Raw genomic sequence first — 22,981 nt, 5'->3', positions numbered from 1 at the left:
TCTTACAAATCCCTTAAAGGTGACCTATCATGCAAAATGCACTTTTGTACATGTTTTATTCATGAATATGTGTCCCCGGTGTTCCAGGGAACTCACCAAGTGTCAGAAAACACAACCCTCTCTATTTTCCTCCATACCCAAATCTCTTAAAAAGGGACTGCAACGGATCTGATACAGACTGATCCAGATTTGAACACTTCTATGACGTCACAGAAGTGGCGCTACGGCTATTGGGCCAACTCCACCAATCAGGAGGAGACAGCCACGGACATTGCCGTTCGAAAGCGCTGGAGACGCTGTAGTACATATGCCAGGCCTGTAGATGGTGCTGTTCTCACAGAATCAGCCCATGCAAAGACAGTGTTAAATTGAGCGAAATGAGGAATGGCTAAAATGCATGATCTGTTTGGTATTTTGAAAAATAAAAAGTATAAATATGCCTTATATAGGTATGGTCCTACACTATATTTTTCAAATATAGCATGATAGGTCCACTTTAAACTGTATTCTTGTTTTGTCATATAGTATTTCATAACTGTTTTTCCTTTATTCTCTCTGGCTGTCCATCTCATAATGTTCACATAGAAACTAGCTGTCAATAGGAATATCATTCAGAAGAATTATAATTTCTTGCAAAAATCTGTCACAAAAAGAGGTTGCACATTTAAATTCAGGTGTTGTTATGGCAACGTCAGTGGCCAAACAGCCACATTTACTGCTGCAAATACGTTCAAAGATGCTGTTGACATGTAAAGCAGTGGCAACTATGCCACCATTTCAGCTGACCTTTTCACATAACATCCATATATTTCAGTGCTAGGTTGATGCTTAGCTAAGCTAACTGTGAAACACGTTAACTGACAGGACTCCGGATCAACTGTGTAGGCCTACTGTAAGGTAGCTTCTAGCTTCATGTCGAACAGTAAGTCAACATTTCCCAGAGAGCTTTCTTTGAAATCACCAGGTAACGCTAAAAAACATTACATTCAGATTGTATGACAAAGTCTGTATTTAATATACCTGGCTAGCTATAGCTACTTGCTAATGGTTTAGCTTACCCCCGCGATTCAAAGTAACGTCAACGTAGCTGTAATTTATGCTTTGCTTACATGTTCGCATAACTTGGAAGTTTACTGACATTTACATACCTTGTTTACCTGGCTCAAGTGGTGGCTCTGGGGTTGTTGTGTGAGCCACCACTTGAGAATTGTCGTATTTTTTAAGAAAATGTTTTCATATGTCCATCTTCAAAAACTCTGAGTCTGACTGACAGTTTATTTTAAACATTGTCACAGCTCACATGATAGGTACCTGTCAGCCAATAAGACAGATGTTTATTTCCATTCAACTCTCTGGTTGGTCTGGTGTCTTGCCTCTGTTGCATTCACTGAACACGGGAAATTACAATACTGCCGTCCTCTCTTGTGTCATGATGAGGTTCAGGTAAAGCACGGTTAATGTATTATATTATTGACTCAATAATATAATACATGACTTTGAGAGTAGGCAATCTAGGCATATTAACACAATTAATTAAACATACTTATCACGGCGACGATGTACTGAGATTTTTGTATTTTTTAAATTAAAAAAATTAAAAAATGTAATTTTCTTTTTTTTTTTTGCTAGGGGGCCCGTGGCTGCGGGGCCCTAAGCGGCCGCTTATGTCGCTTAATGGGTCGGGCCGGCTCTGAGTGACACACATCTGATCTGTGGATAATCATTTATACAAAAATGGTTAAAGCAACCATCACTAAACGCCAGCAACACTGCATCTACTGCAGACAGTAGCAACAGGTCAGTTGCGGACATCACGTTACCCTCCGTTGTGGACACTAGCTTACTCCCGCCTGACTCGCCGGCCCCGGAGCAGCAGTCTTCATCGCCCGAAACTACGCCGCCCCTCTGCGGCCCGCAGGTGCCAGGTATATCTAAACAACTACCCGCCTGTACAGTGGGGTAAGGCGGTCATTTTGCAGCTTGTGGTATAAAAATAGATAATGGTTAGAATATTCATGTGAAAATAGTACCATATTCTGACATGCCTGTAGAAATGTTGGGTCAAAAATAATGCATACAATAGCACAGATGCCTTCACCAAGAATGGCTACAAAAATATCTCATATCCCAAGCTTATTATCAACGAGCTGATTTTGCAGCTGAAATGTTCTCCAGGTCACAAAGTCAACCCCACATGATGATGTTATACCAGTTTTCAAGCATGGTAAATATTCTCTTCCCAGCGTATATGATGGGACCAAGGTGATGATGTAGTAGGCTACATGGTTTTAATAATACTTTTGCCTTTCAATGTTTGCCATTTCAAACCATGAGCATGGTTTAAATAATATTTGCCTTGATTTACAATATGTTAACCTTCATTATAGTCCTTGACGGCGGTCTGTACTGCTGTATTAACAACGTGTCACATGTTAAGAATTTACAATCAGAATCAAGTATTCAACTAAGCCGTGTAATACAAGTTGTTAGTAGCCTTAAGGGCCTACACAGTTGTTATGCTATACCACATTGCCCTTCACTGGATGTATAATGAGCTGCACTAAACTACATTTTAGCATTTAAAATACCGAGCTATTCTTTTGCGGTTATTTTGGTGAAAGTAACTAAAAAGTAACTAAAGTAGTGTAACTCATTACATTTCAGAAACAGTAATATTGTAATGTAACTTATTACTTTCAAAAGAGAGTAATAAGTAATATGTAATATATTACATTTTGGAAGTAACTTGCCCAACACTGACAGTGGGGGACTATGAATGAATGTGAGGGTGTCAGGGCATTCACCACTGCAACCCAGATGCAGGTCCATGAGTCAGATTTGTGGCTCTCCCTATCAGGAATGTTGGGGGCATCTCCAGATGGTCTGGTAGGGTCTTCCGCTGTGCTGGAGGTAAAGTGTCCCTACGGAGCCAGGGAAATGACAATTAGTGAAGCATTGCAAATCAAGGGCTTCTGTGTCAGTAAGCAAGGAGAAAAATTCAGCTTGCGTGAGGAACATCCTTACTCGCACCAAGTGCAAGGTCAGCTTCACCTCACTGCAAGGAAGAAGAAATAAAAAAATTGTGAATTGTTTTTAATTTACATTTACTCGCCTTTGCAATGTTGTGGTTGTTAGAGTGTTAGGTTTCCTGTCAGCTCGTCTGTTGGGAAGATATAAAATATTAGTTTCATGGAAGTCACACCGTCACATATACTGTAAGAGCATTAAGACATACAGTACATAGGCTAAAACAAAACATCTAAAGATATAACTTGCACTTTGATAAGTCTCGTGAACATTTTCACTATTTTGACATTTTTATAGAACAAAATTGAACTAAAGAAATAAATGGTAGATTAATCCATATTGAAAATAGGTGTCAGCTGCTACACTAATTATATTTCTTAATTAATTAAGATAATATATTACTGTATTGATCCCAATTTGGGAAATGTTTGTGTTGCAGCAGCATAACAAGAAAAACAAAATATAAGTTATTATATATACAAAAGTATGTGAGGGATGGAATATTAAATTGAATATAAATGTAAAATGTACATGTGATTTTACGTCCAAGAGAAGCTATGGAGCAGAGAGTTCTCTGCCAGCCAGAGGTGATTTGTTATTAGTTCAATATGTCAAACTGATTTCCCTGACTACAATCTTTAGTTACATGGTGAAACGTTATGCTGCTTGTACTAATTAGACTTATCATATAAGCCACACAGGTTTTAATAGGATGTATTCATTATCTTTACTTATGTTGCGGTCTTTTCAGCAGCGCCATCTCGAAAACGGCGATACAGTCACTACCCATCATTTACATTTCACCGTGACATGGACAAAAATGTAACGTCAGCTTACCTTATGGCACGAATCCAGACTCTCCTTTGGAAAACATTGGCCGGGAAACGATAGAACAAGCACGTTTCATGCGAAGACCTGTGGCTGCAACCCGGAGCAAAGCAACAAACCATTGCGTAGCTAACTAGTAGCGCTAGCTTTAGCTAACGTTAGCAAACGAAACGAACTGCCGAGTACAATTGGAAAACACTGGTAATTAATTATTCTATAATTTGTAAAACTACTGTGTTAAAAACGAAAATTTCAAAAATACAGATTCTAATGGTCAGATATACATATACAGATACTAAAGATAGGCAGGTACTTGCTTTCAAGCAGAACACAGGGGAAAACAAACTTAGCGGGAGTGTTTACGTGTTCTGCGTAATGACGTACAACGGCCTCGACAATTTCTATAGTCCTATTCAGCCACTCGGTAACAACCATCGTTTTTCAGACACGTAAACTCTTCAAAAATCCCCAGTGGGGTCATTGCTGATGTATTTAATGTCGTAGAACAAAACGTGACTTATCTCTTAAATTTGTGTCAACCACAGACCTTATTTCGAGCTATTTTCCAAAACCCTATGGAAAAAATGCATTGCTTTTTGAGGAAGGAACCGGAAGTGCTAAAAATGCTAACTTACTTCCGGGTTTTACGACGCGTCACTGCGGTTCTCTATAAGAACTGGCAACCCAGTCTCATGGCATTTCGTGTTCACCAACACGATTTTCAATCTATTGATTCATGTTCACCAACACGATTTTCCCCTTTTTTTCGTGTTGCACAGCACGATTTTAAAAGCAATGTATTTCTATTGGTAGTCTCACGGCATTACGTGTTATAGGAAGACCGGAAGCTGTGTGGTTCATAAAAACATGTTCTTACTCAATAGCAAGCCACAATTATTGCTATTATTTTAAATCGTATAATTTCGGACTTTTGTTGCCGTCTGTAAGGAAAATAAATGGGGCTCAGAGCCTCAGAATACTGAAATCTGTATTTTTTAAATATTTTTTTCCTTCTAATTTATTATTCTTTTCAAAATAACACACTGTTATTTACTCACCAATAACACACAATTATCCTTGTTTTTATTTATTTGTTTAGTTCCATAATCTCTGGCTTTTTTGGCGTCTGTCAGGAACTGAATTTCAAAATAAAAATAACCGGAAACAGACGTAGGCATTTCGAGCGATTACCCAAGATCCTCAGCTATGGTTTAAGCTCGCCGATTTGATGTTTTAGCCGCAATGCATGTTGGGATTTGGTGTTTATATGATATGAAATCAGAAAAACATTTTAAAAGAATAAAATAATACTTAATTCCAAGTGTTCTTGCTTTCCTCTTTGAAAGTCATCACATAACGGCATAGTAATACACGGTTTGGCTGCATTAAATATTACAGATATGCCGTAGTTCTCTATTTATAGAGCCCTGATGAGAAGACCTTTGGAAAAACTGGAAGAAATGCCGCCGAAACTGAATACTTGACGTGGATCATAAATATATCAACAATTAAACAACATCTTCAATTTCTCTTCACACAATACGTCTCTTTGCAGTATCAATAGTAATTCGGCTGACTTTTACACTTGATCTAATTCATAGATAGGTTATATTTACACCATAACGGTGCACAACTGATATAAAAGGACTTGTAGTTTTTAAAGATATTACTGATTTTCTTTGAATATAAGAATGTAAATACTAAGTCTGAAATAGTATAGCAATATGCTGTAAAATTATGTGAAAATATGAATAAAACTACATCTTCAGATGTTGTACATACATAAGTGTCCTACACTAATAATACAAAGTTATTATGGCTGTGTATACCTTGTGTGCACCGCCTCGTGGTTAAAGCACGTTATTGAATTATTGTTTTTATGTGTTATATTTGATTAAAAAAATATTAAGAGTACATACTTTCATAGGGGGAAAGTAGAAGGTCAATGATAGCAATATAGAATATAAAAAATCAAGAAGATACTGTAAGTGATCTCTACAATAAAACAGTTTAGTGCAGGATGTACAAAGATATTAATATGAGGAGGTGCAAAACAGAAAAACGAATTAACCTTTATTTAAACATTAAATAATACTTTAGATTAAGGTCTTCTTTTAAATTTGAAAAAAGCTTTGGGGGTATCTATCTACAGATAAATAATAAGCCTGACAAAATACTTAACGTCTAATATATTGCTTTCCTGCAATGTTAACTTTGTTGAAGCACTTATTTTAACTGATATTATACATATGAATTATACTCTTATGTATGTAGATAGTATAAGAAATGTGCAGAATATGACAGTTTAATTTTGGAGGTATAGACACATATTGATAGATGTCTTGTAATGCGCTGTTGAGGAACCTGTGACCCAAGATTTTCATTCATTGCATATACCGTAGTTGTGTATATGATATGTCAATAACCTTTGAAAATCTTGAAAGGGATGTGCAAAATAGCCATTATACAGTCTTTAATTAACTATTAGTCGAGAATAACGAGTAATGAATATACTTTATTACTCGTTTCCATTCATGTCAATTGATTGTTGGCACTTGACAATCACCTTCCCTGAATTTTACTCAGGTGTAACTAAAGTCTGATTTAAGGGTTGTTTATATTTCACATCATTAATCAGAATCTGCAAAGTAACTCAAATAAGTGTAGTGGAGTAAAAATACCAGGTTAACCTCTTTATTCTAGTGGAGTAGAATTACAAAGTAACAATGAGCTGTCATGTGGGTATATATTAATGCTGCGCATTATGGACACAAGCGATTTTCCCCCATGTATTAATTATATGTTTTACATTTGATAACACCAATGTCATGGCAACTTCTAATTATGGGAAAAACGAAAACGTTCAGTAGACACGTCCCATAGAACATTTTGCGAAACACAATAGCCAGCATGTGTAGTTCTGGGGGGGCGTTCGATTCCAGTTTTGGATCGTCTGGCGTGGTTTCGTTTGGTTTCATTTCAAACAGCTGTTTCACGCTAGGCTAACCTTGGCGCACTGCCACTCCAACATCCAATCCCAGAAATTGAAGATTAATCACGGGTACTGTAGTCCTAAACGATAGCTGGGGATTATGGGTAGTGTATTGTCTTCGGCCATCCTAAACTCCTAGAGGCCTACGTCTGTTTCCGGTTATTTTTATTTTGAAATTCAGTTCCTGACGGACGTAAAAAAATCACGAGATTATGGAAATAAACCAATAAATAAAAACAAGAATAATTATGTGTTATTGTTGAGTAAATAACAGAGTGTTATTTTGAAAAGAATAACCAATTAGAAGGAAAAAAAGATTCAAAAAATACAGATTTCAGTATCCTGAGGCTCTCAGCCCAGTTTATTTTCCTTACAGACGGCAACAAAAGTCTGAAATTATACGATTTAAAATAAAAGCAATAATTGTGGCTTAATATTGAGTAAGACCATGTTTTTATGAACCACACAGCTTCCGGTCTTCCTATAACACGTAATGCCGTGAGACTACCAATAGAAATACATTGCTTTTAAAATCGTGCTGTGCAACACGAAAAAAAGGGGAAAATCGTGTTGGTGAACACGAATCAATAGATTAAAAATCGTGTTGGTGAACACGAAATGCCATGAGACTGGGTTGGAACTGGATATAGGGTGGGAGGCGGGGCCTCATTCATTCCTATGAGAGTTGCTCATTGGCGCATGATGATAAAATGGCCCAACTTTTGAGAGAGTGAAATGTCACAAATTACCCGGCCTGCCTGAGAAGTACCCGTATGTTCGCTCATAGAGCATGCGCAACTTTAACCAAAATGCTCGTTAACATCAAGCACGTCAATTTGCGTAAACGTAACAGCACCGCACGTTCATGACAGCATGGTAATGATTTGTTATTATGATGGATTTGATATTAACGAGGCGGCAGTTAGCAGCTAGCGGCTAGCTAGTAATTATTATAAAGTGTACACATCAATGGTTATGTACTTATATTACGCTGTAACAGGATCTAGTGATATCCAAGCAACAGAGCTTCATTTAGCATGAAAGAATTATTGCACTGTAATATATATATATGTATATATATTTATAAGACGGACAAGTCAAATCAAGCAATCTGATTGGTTCTTAGCCGTGATATACTGAGCGTATACCACAACAAGTCAGTATCCCTCCGCGTCTGAGAAAAACAGTATACCGTTGGGTTGATACTGGAACAAGAAAGCAGCGGAGAAGTAACGGGGCAGAAGCCCTCCTTTTTGACACAGCGGTCCAGACATCGACATCAAACGGAAAAACATATTCAGTGTGCAGTTCCTTTGGCATTAGGGCAGGGATATCTAGATACTTTTGAAGTTTTAACATAATGAATTGTGCTACTTTTAAAGCAAGCAACGATGTTTTCAAATCTGTAATCAAAGAGGTCCGCAAACACGCTATCGACCAATCAGATTGCTTGATTGCTTGATTGCTTGATTGCTTGAAACTTGTCAGTTTTATAAATATATTTAAATTTCTTCCGTTACGAAACAAACTTACAAAGCATAAAATGGAAACATTTAAGATTAACTTCGACCTCCGGGGGGGTCTTCTATAGTATGGAGGAGTGGATTGAGCAGTGCCTATCTCCAGAAAAAAAAGCACCTAAACGACGACATGCAGAGCTACGTGAAGAGCAGGTAGACCAACTGGAAAAGTACCACCATTCAAAAGCTTTCTTATGCAGGTCTTGAAACAAAGCAGAGAAATTATGACCGTTAGTGGCCACAGGTGCGAAAGCTCTCTCCAGAGCTACTGGAAACCCAATCTCGGGGACCGGAGAAAGTGGAGCAATATTCTCGCCACGCCAAGCAACAGCCTCGAACAACCTCAACCTATACAAGTGACCACGTAAGCCATGCTACTGATGCTGAAAGTTTTTCAGTGGATGCACAATAAACAGCAACATACACATTAATGTAAATAAACAGCCAAATAATGGATCAACGCTCTCTGTCTAATATGTTCGCTTGCTGTTAGTGTTGTTGCATAGCAACCACCTTGCACTATGTTTTGTGCAGAAGGCAACGGAGGGAATATTTTATTTTGAACATCATTATTTACTAATAAAAACTATTTAAATTAGAGTGTGTATTTTTCTTTCATATTGCCACACTTAACCGTTTAACCGTTTTATAAAAGCAATAGCTCACTTCAGGCCGTGATATATTGCTTAAATATATACAGTGCAATAAGCTTCTTAGTGCAATAAGAAGCTACAGGGACGTTAATCTAACGTCGGTAATATTAACTTTATTTAATACATTTAGGGTACACTATTTAATCATACAGCCCATGTAATAATGAATTACAGCAAACAAGTGCAATATATTCATTATTACAGCTCCGTGGGATGGCAGTAAGACGATATGGGTCCGTTCTTATTGTGCATCCATGGGTAAAGATAAACGCAACTCACATTGGTTTCTCATACAGCATCTCTGTAAACTACGTGTATTGTATTCACTGAATTTCACACTCTGCCTTTAACGGCTCATTGTAGCTCCAGCCCCCAACCTCCCTGGTTATGGCTAGAAAGGATCCGTCTAATGTAAATATGACGTCACGTTCTCGTTCTAACTCTCGTTGTAATCGGAGCGGCTCGGTTGTAATCGGAGCGGCTCGGAAGCGCAGTCACGTGGCTGAATGTTTACGTTTGGGATGGCGAGAAACTAAACTATATTAAGTATGTAAATACTTGTTAGCGGTCTTGCTGTTGAAAGAAGAATGACAACACTGTAGATCAGCAACACTATGGTTTATTTTGTATTCACAGGCAAGTCAACGTTGTTGCAGTAAAAGTCCCAAGATAGCTCCTGGTGCAATAAAATGTATGTTGCATGTTACTGCTGTAGATGTGTTTACCTCTTTTATATCCCGTTGGGTAGTTTAATCTTCAGCAATGCATCATATTCTATAATATCATCATATATGTGTAGCTTTGTCTCTGTCGTATCTTTCAAAAGTAAAGTGAAACAGCTGTTTTCAGTTTTGTGATGATGCATTTTCCAGCTGATCCAAGAGGCTTTTTAAACACCTTACTTGGCTTAGGAGGGAGGGGAATTTTCTCAACACATAAAGGAACACTTTATCCTTCAGTTTATCACAAACATTACATCAACACATTTGGTGATCCTAATTTGAATCCAGTCTGTAATTTGATATTAAGGTTTTAATAATGAATAGAGGTCATGAATCGAGTTCAAGGTTAAGATCATCTTTATTATCCTATGTACAAAAATTAACATACAACATTAATATAACAGTAACGAATAAAACAAAATAACATTATGCAACTCTGATCTTCTTGCTGATACTTTTCAAAGTTACTTTTACATTTGCTCTACTTCTCCTGCTACTGTTTGCTCTGCTTTCAACTTCTCTTTCAACTCTGCTCTTTACTCTGCTTTCCCTGTTTCCTCTGTTCTCCTCTCCTCATCTTCTCCTCAGACTATCCTCCTTTTGCTGTATCCTCTCCTGTTCTCCTCTCCTCATACTCTCCTCCTTTTGCTGTCTCCTCTCCTCTGTTCTCCTCATCTCCTCAGACTCTCCTCCTTTTGCTGTTAGATATTTAGACTGTAATGACAGCTTATGATATACTTTTTATAACTACATCAATCACATGCAATGGATTAAAAACGTTGTTTTACTTACCACCTCTTTACAGCTCCATTCATCTCCAAGCTTCCAACATTCACCTGGCGGTGGTGCCTTGGATGAAAACAACTTTTGATATGATACAATACAACAACAATAGTTAACACCTATCCACAGCAATAAGCACAATCAGAAGACTAATGGTCTCTTTTATACCAATTTCTATTGGAGTGAAATGAACTGTGTTTTGTGAATATAGAGGAGATAGCAAAAGTAAATATACTTTGTTCTTACCTAAAGCATATATCCTCCTCTTCGTACCCCTGCCTGCTCCTCCCGCATTAGACTCTGGGGACTTAGCTTTTAAAATCTTGTTCAAGCTGTCCACTCTGTAGTCGGATCTCATGACCTCAGCTTTATGACCCACCCGGCCTGAAAAAGGGTGTCTACGATGGCTGGTACTGAGAGGTGTTATGGTCCTCTTCTGCCTTTTGTGTTTGGGGGGGCGTGAAGGTGAGAGGAAGACTACTGTCATGTGGGATGTGTTGTTTTACGTCCTCCAAAAGATCATTTAGTCTTGATATCACTGTACACATGAACGTCTCATCCTGTAGGTGGTATGTGTGCTCAGTAATTTCCCGCAATAAGGTCCCACACTGCTGTCGTTTCCTATCTCTTGAGGACTTTGAGTGGTTACCACTGCTCTGATTACAACGAGAGTTAGAACGACGTCTCTTCCCGCGTCCCGCCCACCCCGACCCTTTCCGATTACAGCCGAGCCGCTCCGATTACAACGAGAGTTAGAACGAGAACGTGACGTCATATTTACATTAGACGGATCCTTTCTAGCCATAACCAACCTCCCTGTGAGCACAGTGTGCTCTGATTGGTCGGGACCATGCTGAACATGTAACATGAACTTGCCGGGCGGCGCGGTCCCGTGGGTTAGATGCGCGTTCATAATGCAGAGGGAAATAACTCTCAGAATAATGTTATTAGCACATTTTTACAACTTGAGGAACGAATGTTTTTAATAAGGGCTATACAAGTGTTCATACTGGGTAGTTTAGTTAGTTTAAAAAAAATTATCCAACGATTTGCAGAGCACTCTTTCATCCCATGTAAGTCAATGAGAAAAATTGTTTCCGGGCCTGGCAACCAAACGGAAGTATAGTACCGTCGTTTGGCCACCATGAATATTTTCAGGTTATGGCTAGAAAGGATCCGTCTTGTGTAAATATGACGTAACGTTCTCGTTGTAACTCTCGTTGGAGCGGCTCGGAAACACACCTACAGCAGTAACATGCAACATACACATTAATGCAGCAGGATAATAGTAAAACACTGAAAGGGAACATTTTATTGCACCAGGAGCTATCTTGGGACTTTTACTGCGACAACGTTGACTTGTCTGTGAATAAAAAATAAACCATTGCTGGTGACCTACAGTGTTGTCATTCTTCTTTGAACAGCAAGACCGCTAACACCCTATTTCAACAATCACACTCCCTGTCATTGACATAATTAATAGATAGTTTAGCTTCTCACCATCATTTGATGTGGCCCACTGATGTTAACAATCGTAACTGAAAGGCTGCCTGCCAAACGTAGACATTCAGCCACGTGACTTGCAAACTCTTGCGAGAGTTTTACACTAGACGGATCCTTTCTAGCCATAACCAGCGCCATATAGATAGAAGAGTTACAACAGCGGAAGTCCAAAAAACGGTTATCGTCACGTGGTTCATGTAGACGAGGATCGTTCCCCGGAAGTTCATGGCGGGCAATGTGAATGCATTGATAACAGGAGATAGAACTACGATTTTTGTTAATTATTAGTGAATAAAGGTTTTGATTTGCAATATTTATACAACAAATCGATATGTGTATGTATTTATATCAATATGTTTAAAAAAATTAAATAGAATTTGCTAATATTAATTGATAATATTAGGATTAGTGTGAACAACTAGTTTACATGTTAGGCTAACAGTGCCTTGGTTAAAGAGCCTTTTGCTGTTTATTTATAGCTTTGAATTCTTTAAAACCAATATTATCTTCTTAAACTTGTATGGTAGTTAGGAGCATCACTTTCTAATGTTTATTGATATATTTAGAGGGAGGGGATCTAAAGGAATGCTTCAAAATTCAGATTAGATTCATTTCTACCATTTTCTTAAATTCGTGGTAGTTTCAGTAATCCCATGGTAATTGAGGACACAAGTTATCTAAATGACTAATGTCATCTTTATGGCTTTCAGAAAGGACAGGAGACCGACAGGTGACTATCAAAGGACTAGCAGTAGCAGCAGCAGCATGATGATGATGTTAAATGTGTTCTTTTAGGAATATCCATTGCAAATACATGCAATTCAATAAACATTGAATAGCATATAATGCAGTTTGTCTGTGCCTTTTCCTCCGTGTTGTCCTGGTTTGCTGTGCTGCCTCCTAGTCGCCACCATGGTTTGCTGTGCTGCCTGGGGATGCTCAAATCACTCAGAGAAAGGAGTACGAATGTACGGCTTCCCCACTGACACAGAGCGGAGGAAAAAATGGCTGGCTCAAGTCAGCAGTAGCAATTTCACGACCGACAGCAAAAAATATGTGAGGTTATTATATACAAACACTGCATTTGCACTTTTTCACAAAACGAAAACCACACCATTGGGAAAGCTTAATGTTTTGTTTAATACAAAAAAACAGGGAAAGGCTTGAAAAACACAGAGTTGAGACTCAGGGTGCAGGGTGAGGGTCTCAGTGCAGGTATTCAGGCTCCATTGAATCCCCCTCTGGTTCTTGTGCTGAAAGAGGGAGTAACAGACAGGAGACAGGGTTATACACACCTATATAGCACACCTATTGGATGGGAAATTGCCTTGGGGAGATAAGGTGTGGTCTTTGTTCCCAACTGAAGTTATGGAACTTTATTATTTGTGAGTTTAACAAAGTATGACAAATGGCATCAGTAACAGATGTGATATGAATTTCTATAAAGTTGTCTCACATTCTTGGTCATATTTTATATACAGTGTGTAATGAGTATAACATGTCCAGTCAGTATAAAGTGTTTCCTAATACTGTGTATTCAACCACTATGGTATAGTGTATGGTACTATGGTATGGTATCCTAGCTTAATCTGTTATCTGTAAACGTTCCCTAAATCTACAAATGTAGGGATAATCCATTGACATCCTTTAATACACATGTTAATTTGAATCAGATGTACTGATAATATCCGCAATATAAATCTTTAAACTTCTTCTTACCTTTAAAGGTCCGTCACGAACGGGCTATTATGCTGCAACTCTACAGCTCTGCTAGCCTTGGCGCTAACTTCCGGGGAACGATTGAGAGGCTCCACGATCCGCCATTGCTGTAAAAAAGTGGTCCATTGGCGTGAACGGAGATGACGTAACTCTCAGTCTATATGGCGCTGGCCATAACCATATTTTCATCTGAGTCCAGCGCGCTTCCTGGGGGCTTGGTAGTGACAGCCACAGAAGTAACATAACACAGAAGTTAAATCCATTTCTCCCTTATTCTGACAATGCACTTAACCCCAAATAAAAGAACCCAATAAAAAGAGTTGTTAAATAATTGTGAAGTCACGTTGTAATAACAATAACTCATCTCTGTCTCATTTTATTTTTGAGCTTTGCCAAAAGCCACTGTGTCAATGTTGTCCTACTTGGGTTTCCGTCCCGAGTTGTCCAATATGCGGACCTACTCGCACACGCGCACTGCAGATCGGGCAGAGCTACAGATCGGGCAGTGACGTAGTGAAAGATCCTGTCGGTACCATGGCCCTTTCTCATTTTTCTAACTCCCCTCCTCGACTCCTATCCTCGAGACTTAGTCCCGCCCACAGGAGATGCGAGCGGAGGAGCCGAGGAGGGGAACCGAGGAGAGAGGAGTGGAAGCAGCAGGCGTTTAGAGAAATGAGAACTCCTCTCCTCTGAGCGGTCATTTTAAAGAGACGTCCATTAATGATGACAGGAGACACAGCAGCCCTCTGTCTGATGGACAGATGTGTTCATGACCACTTATATATTTACTTTTAATTAATTCATAGTGCGGTATAATGAGACAATAACAGGCTACAGATGCGGACAAACACACTTACACACACACACACACACACACACATATATATATATATATATATATATATATATATATATATATATATATATATATATATATATATATATATATATTTGTATATATTTATATAAATATATACAATTTCAGAATCAAACAGAGCACTCTCATAATAACGTAACACTATCAGAGACTGGATATATCCCCCCCCCCCTCTCTGGTCGCTACAATGAGGAAAATAGATTACGGGCCAAAAGTTGTATTTACAAGTATTAAAAGTAAGCAGAGGACACCAAACCAAATGAGACCTGTCTGTCCGTTGCATCTACGCACACACTGCACCACACACACCTACACCACACACACGCACCTACAGTACAGCTCCTAAAACAGGCTACAGCCGTTGTGTATTTTATTATGTGAAGCACTAAATGGTTTTAGAAAAATATCAACTCTTTGTTTGTAGATATCTACTAAACTAAAGCAAATAAAGAGAGTAGGCCTGTTATACTGAGTGATATATATTATACACACTGCTCTGCTTTCTGCACGGACCTCACAGCTGTTCTCACTGTAAACATCGCGTCGCGATGAAAGCAGTTAATAAAATAATATCCAGGGGATGCATGCAGAGCTGTCATTGGCTGAGATAAGTCCGACCGTGCGTCACGACTCTTTGAAACATCTCTGTTCCCGGAAATGCATCCACGAAGGAGCCGTGGAGGACCGTGGAGGACCCATCAGTGTATCCTCGGTTATAGCTCCTCCAGAGAGCCTCCTCGAAGCTCGATCCTCGGTCCTCGAAGTGCATTAAGAGAAATGAGATGTCCTTCAACATGGCGCGCTGAAATTTATTTCCGGGTCACAACCGGAGGAGTCGAGGAGTCGAGAAGGGGGATTTGATGAAATGAGAAAGGGCCCATATCTGCTCGGGGTACCATATCTGCTCGGGTGTATTTCCGTCGCATCCGTCATATCCGTTCTGCCCAATGACATCACGCGTTGTGATTGGCTGTACGGTAATTTACCCAGGGGTGCTCGGGTTGTACAGCACTTTGTCTCGACCAAAAATCGTTTATAAATGTGCTATATAAATACAACTTGATTTGATTGATTTGATTTGAAAGGGTGTGCGCAAAGGTTCCATATTAGGACTAATAATTTCACCATATATGTAAGTAGTCTCTTATAATTTATCAAATGCTGCTTTCCATTTTTATGCAGATGATTGTCCTACTGTTATTTATTGTTCATCCTCTTCTATAGAGCAAAGTCTTGATTTCCTCCAGTCTGCCTTTGATGTTATTCCATCCCATTTATCTCAACTCAAGTTAGTATTAAATGCAGACAACTCCAAACTCATGATATTCTCAAATGGCAAAAAGTTAACTTCTTTTCTCCCCAACATTTGTACTGTTCAAGGGACTGACATTGACATTGAAAGGGTCACTACATACACATATCTAGGTTTTATTATTGATCAGAACTTATCTTTCAAGTCACACACTGAAAATGTTGTTTTAAAGTTAGGTTTCTCCTTTCAGACAAGGAAACATTTGATCTCTGCAACGTTGTTACCAGTATTGGATTCTGGTGATCTGCTTCATGAATGCCTCTGACCAGTGCCTAAAGAGTTTGGCAAGCAAAATAAAATAAATGTCCAAAACTCAACTATAAGTTGCAAACAAATCATTTGTGTAATCATGTAAACTCACACACACACACACACACACACACACACACACACACACACACACACACACACACACACACACACACACACACACACACACACACACACACACACACACACACACACACACACACACACTTTGTATGTAATGTTCAGAGGTTGTTATGTTTAATATTCATGAGAATATTTTTCATTGATCAAATGATAATAAACAAAAATTTGCATAAAGCATATTTGTCCACTCATATGTTGATAAGAGTATTAAAAACGTATCCCTCTAAGAAACATTTAGAACAGACACAAAATGTGCGATTAATTTGCGATTAATCGCGATTAACTATTTTAATCGAGTAACAGCCTTATAATAAACATACATACTATGTATGTTAAATGGATATACCCGCCTTCTTTCATTTATCTTTCCATTCACAATATACATAAAGAAATGGCATATTTTGGACATAGTTCGAATGGTGATTAATCATGATTAATACATTTTTAAACTGTGATTAATCTGATTACAATTTTTAATCGTTTGACAGCCCTAAAATATATTTATCATAAATCTATCGATTAGATTTATGATTAGAACATTATAAAAGTAGGGTAGACATGTGGATATTATCCGGCTGAAAAAAACGTGCATTTATCTAACAGGTTCGTTTTTTCCACAGACCTTATTTCGAGCTATTTTCCAAAATCCTATGGAGAAATCCCATTGCTTTTTTGTTGAGGGAACCCGTGCACAGCTTACTTCCGGGTTTTAGGACGCGTCACGGCACCACTCTATGGCGCAATCCCAAACCACTCCCTCGACCCTACCCCTCCGTGACGGAGTGAACTCCGTCTGTAGCCACACTCGCAGCTCAAAGAGGCTCCCTCTTGTCAGATGGAGGGAGTAAATACAGCAGCAAGCTTTGGGAGGGCCTTCCCTCTCTCCAGTAGCAACAGGAAATGCCGTAACTGTATGTAACAACGGTTTCAAATCAGCATCTCTTAGACAAAAAGTTTAAATGGATAACTCAAATAAAACTCCAAACATCTTTCATTGTGTTTCAAAGCTCTTTTAGTTTTAAACCTGATGTTTATAAGCTTCTTAAGAAGCTTATAAACATCAGGTATTATTATTCTTTAGCTTCTAATTTGTAAATATGTTAAGGTTTCTTTTGGTCTTTTGTGACATTGAAAGTAAAATAATTGTGGGTGGAGGTGCCTTATAGTCAGGAGAAAATAAGACATTTAAGTATAACTCACAACTTTTGGAAAAACAGTAACTAACATATTTCACCTCTTTTAAACATTGTGTGAAAACAGTACAGTACAATACTTGACTTCATATGATGTTTACAATGATGATCCTTTTCTTTACATTTCTGTAATCTCTCACAACCAAGAGTGAGTTTTTCAACACATTTGTTTTTTATGTCCTCACTCACTTAGGGCACCGCTGTCTCAGGTGACTACCTTCCTCTCGCGGATGCAGCTCTCTCAGATGCAGCGCTCTCGGATGATGACTCAGCTCTCTCAGATGCAGCTCTCTCGGATGCAGCTCTCTCGGATGCAGCTCTCTCGGATGCAGCTCTCTCGGATGCAGCGCTCTCGGATGCAGCTCTCTCGGATGCAGCTCTCTCAGATGCAGCGCTCTCGGATGATGACTCAGCTCTCTCAGATGCAGCTCTCTCGGATGCAGCTCTCTCGGATGCAGCTCTCTCGGATGCAGCGCTCTCGGATGATGACTCAGCTCTCTCAGATGCAGCGCTCTCGGATGATGACTCAGCTCTCTCAGATGCAGCGCTCTCGGATGATGACTCAGCTCTCTTGGATGCAGCGCTCTCGGATGATGACTCAGCTCTCTCGGATGCAGCTCTCTCAGATGCAGCTCTCTCGGATGCAGCTCTCTTGGATGCAGCTCTCTCAGATGCAGCGCTCTCGGATGATGACTCAGCTCTCTCAGATGCAGCTCTCTCGGATGCAGCTCTCTCGGATGCAGCTCTCTCAGATGCAGCGCTCTCGGATGATGACTCAGCTCTCTCAGATGCAGCTCTCTCGGATGCAGCTCTCTCGGATGCAGCTCTCTCAGATGCAGCGCTCTCGGATGATGACTCAGCTCTCTCAGAGGAACAAGAATCTCTCTCAGATGACAGTGACTCCGACTCTAGTGTGGGTAATCCATTTGGGATGTTAGGAAAATATCCTGATATGGACTCCAAGCTAACTGCAACAGGTACTACAACTAGGGCTGAAGCACTAATCATGATTATGAGCCATGCTGCTCGACATAATATTACAGGTTCTCAGCTCAGTGATTTGCTCAAACTCATTAATCAGCTGTTTGGAAAAGATGTTGTCCCCAGTCCCCAGCGCCTGCTCTAAAAAATCCAGAGGTAAACAATGAGTTGAGCTACAGGTTTGATCGCCCATGCAATGGAGACAGAGTCATTTCAGACATTTATGATGGTGAATCCTACAAAAAATTGTCAGCAGCTGGTGAGATTTTATCGGATGTTAATAATTTCTCGTATAATGTTAACTCTGATGGTTCACCTGTGTTCAAGTCCTCAAAGTTTTCGATTTGGCCCATTCAGCTTCACCTGAATGAACTTCCACCAAAAATGCGATTCAAACACATTATTCTGGCTGGTTTATGGTTTGGTTCAAGTGAGCCTTGCATGCATGTTTTTCTTAAACCTTTTGTTGATCAGTCAAAGTTACTTGTATCCAAAGGAGTGTCTTGGAAAAAAAATGGAATGCAGGTCAATAGCAAAGTTATAGGTGTCTGTTGTTGTGTTGACTCAAAGGCATGCAGAACACAAAACAATTCAATGTTTACTTTGGCTGTGGCTTTTGCCTCCACCCTGGTAACCTTGTGGAACGTCAAGTAAAGTACACAATGTGTGAAAATCCAAACAGTGACAGAGATGCAGAAGGAATGTTGACTGATATGGAGTTGGCATTAATTGAACAAAAAAGTGTCCGGGGTGTCAAAGGCCCATCTCCCTTGATCAACATGCCACAATTTGATATTGCGTGGGGGTTTGTGCCTGATTATATGCATGCTGTGTTGTTAGGTGTTGTCAGACAAGTGACAGAACTCATGCTAGAGGGCACCAATCAGCCATATTACATTGGCAGGCCTGCAACATTGAGGGTTATTGATAACCGAATCAGATGCATTCAGCCACCACATCTGATCACTCGGTTACCTAGACCATTGAGTGAGCGGAAATTCTGGAAAGCCTCTGAATGGCGGGCGTGGCTATTGTTTTATTGCTTGCCCTGCCTTGAAGGTGTACTAGATGGTCGCTACACCAAACACCTTTGCCTGCTTGTTACTGCGGTTTTTCTCCTTTTGAAGGACAAGATTCACTTTGATGACTTGAACAAAGCAGATGTAATGCTCATTGAGTTTGTTGTGAAGTGTCAGTCTTTGTATGGGGAGAGTGCAATGACATTCAATAGGCATCTCCTGACTCATCTCGCTGGCATTCTCGCTGATTTAATCGCATTCATATCAATCAATGTTAACTTGGAAAGCCACAATATTGATATTTTAACTCAATAACATTAGGTGACATTATTGTGGCACATCAGTAAAGCCTTAAATATAAATATATAAGGTGGCACACGTAATTTAATGAATTCTAACTGAATGAGTTGGTTTAACTCTTAGACCAGCAGGGGTACCAAATATGCAGACTGCTGCAATAATTACATTAATTAACTGTCTCATCGATGTCTGTCTGTATGAATATGATAATATTAACAATCATATTATTCCTATAAGCTGTCAATCACTGTTATGATTCACATATTCAGTGTTATTATTAAATAAACTATATTTTTTGGAGGAGTTAATGATGAATGTTCCTCAAGATGCTTGCTCACCCTCCTTCAAATTTGAAAGACCAGTAATTACTATCATAATTCAAAAGAATCAAAGGAACAGTTCAGCGCCCCACAACTTCATTGCAAACAGTTACAGCCTTGACTTTACATCAGAAAGAACAAACATTAAAGAAATGACTAACTGCATCAGTTAGGGTTAAAAAAAACGTGTATTCAGCTAAAACATACATCGCTGCAGTTATTATCCAGTGGAAAGCCCGTACCTAAATCAAAGTGGTTACTTTTTTTTGGCTGGGCAGTGAAGTTTTACACACCGTCTTATTTGACTTTCTCAGGACTTGAAACTGTTTTTTGGGGGCAGACCCCCACAAAGAAAAAACATATATTTACACATGTAAGGTCATCTTCTTAAACAGTTTATTATTCTCATCGACTCATCCGTGAGCAGAGCATCAAGTTGGCATGTCTATAACAGCTGAATGTGGCGATTACCATCTTGATCAGCAAAACGACACACAAACTTATTAAGATTTAAAGCTATGGTGCGTTTTGATTCAATGCTGAGTACAGCCAAACTTGACAGGCTCTTCTCTGTCATAGTAGATCGCAAACAGTTGCGGCGGTATTTGTGTTGGTAGGGCTAACCCATACAGTGGTGGGGCTCAAGTCAGTATTTGCAATGTAATTACATACACGCTCCCCTTGACAGTGAAACGCCACGCGTGAGGTTTAGATGATTTCCCTGTCTCAATCCAAATGTAACTGTATGAAATAAAAAGGCACATTTGTCTTGTAGTAAATAAAAAGGGCGACCTGGAGCCAATCCTGCAATTTCCCCCCCACAGGTGAAAGAGTTGAAAACCCAACCCCTGCAGGTGGGTCTGATTTTTTGATTTACTAACATCAAATACACATTCTGGTGCTCTCTTGAGAAGAAAAATAAATAAATATATATTACTACACAACCTATTTTAAAAAATGAATGCCATTTTAGTTTTTTGTTACTTTGTTCTGAAAGCTGAACCTGCTGCTCCTCACAGAGAGGAGAGGGAAGAGGCTGTGTGAATTACTTTACATTGTGGATAAGGGTGGATAGCCCCCATTGTTCTGTGTGTCAAAATGAAAGACAGCCCACACACCTATCAATCATCAAACCGTGGGGTCTTATAGTTGTACCGATGTATATAGAGATGTACTACAGCAAAAGTATTCTCCGTCGGGACTTCCTGCAACAACACCATGCCGTTATCTCGATTCTGATTGGCCAGAAGATATTATCAAAGATGTTCTATTGGGAAGACGATCACTACGTGACAAAAGGGTTCAAAACCGTTTCTAGTCTTCGGTATTTCCAGACAAGTGGCTACTGAAATCAATCTTACTAACTGCTGTCTCTGCAATTTACTCCGCGAGTTGGCCGACTTTATTTTGCTTACTTTAACATCGTTGTTCATGGTGGGGCTAAGCCATTTATTGGTATGGCTGTAGCCTACCCCAGCCATACCCTGACCGCAAATACCTCATTCCTTCTGTCTACTTGTATCCGAAATGCTTCTCGTTTTGCGCTGTCCTCCCGTTCAAATGAAATCGCCACCAATCAGATTTCCAAGCTCGCGCCAGGGGGAGGGGTTACAAGGCTTGCGTCTTGTGCTGCATTCACTTGCACTCAGACATTAGAGATTTTCTCTCATAAATGTCCGATGAGCCACAACTTTTCTTTCAAAACAAAGCTGCCGAATGGGGTGGCAGCTGGGATGGCAAGGCATTTTTCTGAGGTGGCAGCTGCCACCCCGTAGAACCGCCACTGACCAGGACACAACAGTTTTGGATGATGGAAAGATCAAACACCTCACACAACACGAAAGGAATGCCTTCCTCACAGCATTGATTACAATGCTTCTTCACAACAGAATGACACACAAGGGTTTGGTCTCCACAAGTAAAAACTATACCCGCGCCAAAAGACCCAATGATTATTGTGTAAGTCTGACAGATGGACGCTCTGGAGAGATCGAGCAGATAATATCATTCAACTCAGAAGCAGGAGCAGAAATTGCTATGTTCTTCAAACTTTTTGACACACAGACTAGGTCCTTTCCCCTTCCACAGGGTTATGGTTTTGTGCCTCATATTTTTATATTTTTAGGGTAAATGAAGGTACATCCACTTGGTTCGAGTTGATGATCTTGAACAAAAATGTCTCCTTGTGAAGTCCGCTGATGGAATGTACATATGCAACTTCCCAAACCTGTATGAGAGGGATTAAAATCATATCATTGTGTATGTAATGTATATGCCTCGGAAAAATTGAATTGGTATTTTCTTACTGTTGTGTACAAATAACAGTTAAGCTATTCAGCATCGTAAAAGCAATTAACAGATTAATTGATAACATATGAATGTATAACTCAATCATTTAGGTTATAAACTATACTTAGTTAATGAGCCAGGGGGTTGGTTGTGCCAATGTAGATGGACCATGTCTCATAGTGACTTTTTAAAAGGTCTATAGTTTTGAAAAATGCATTATAGCATTGCAAGAATATAAGCTTTCTATATGCTATTACTCCTTATTTCAACCCTATATCATTGCAATTCTTTCAAAGAAATTCTACATTTATCAGAATTTTAACTCTTTAAATGTTTGTTTACGTAATGCCATTGCTTGTGGGGTATTTTTTCTTTATGGAATAGATCAATGATTCGCAAAAACAAAAGGCATTTGTATTTGTAAAGACAAACATGAGAAATTGCTATATATGGTCGAAAATAGTAAAAAGCTACATTTTGAAGTCAATGTCATAATTATTTTATCTGCAAGATAGATCTAATATTGTGTTTAACAGGGTAATCTTTTGTG

General features: G+C 39.2%; 1 protein-coding gene and 2 long non-coding RNA genes across 3 annotated transcripts in view; 1 reads left to right on the top strand and 2 right to left on the bottom strand.

The window, feature by feature from the left end:
* LOC307016169 (uncharacterized protein) overlaps window positions 1-22,981 on the top strand; it is a gene marked incomplete at its 5' end in the record, with an annotated part of 27,546 nt that extends 4,565 nt beyond the window's left edge. The window contains 2 exons of the mRNA XM_079645205.1: window positions 1,785-1,925; window positions 17,716-22,981. Coding sequence (XP_079501331.1) covers window positions 1,785-1,925; window positions 17,716-18,648 — 1,074 coding nt within the window. The 3' untranslated portion in view covers window positions 18,649-22,981. The remainder of the gene's footprint in view (window positions 1-1,784; window positions 1,926-17,715) is intronic.
* On the bottom strand, window positions 10,082-11,517 carry LOC307014546. Its single transcript, XR_013801249.1, has 2 exons — window positions 10,772-11,517; window positions 10,082-10,591 (listed from the first exon to the last, which is right to left on the bottom strand). It is a non-coding gene; the product is annotated as an uncharacterized lncRNA (long non-coding RNA).
* Window positions 13,150-14,302, bottom strand: LOC307014010. Its single transcript, XR_013801128.1, has 2 exons — window positions 13,748-14,302; window positions 13,150-13,281 (listed from the first exon to the last, which is right to left on the bottom strand). It is a non-coding gene; the product is annotated as an uncharacterized lncRNA (long non-coding RNA).

Source organism: Notothenia rossii (assembly GCF_949606895.1).
Source record: "Notothenia rossii genome assembly, chromosome: 8".
NCBI classification, from domain to species: domain Eukaryota; kingdom Metazoa; phylum Chordata; class Actinopteri; order Perciformes; family Nototheniidae; genus Notothenia; species Notothenia rossii.
This window is presented reverse-complemented; position numbering and strand designations above follow the sequence as displayed.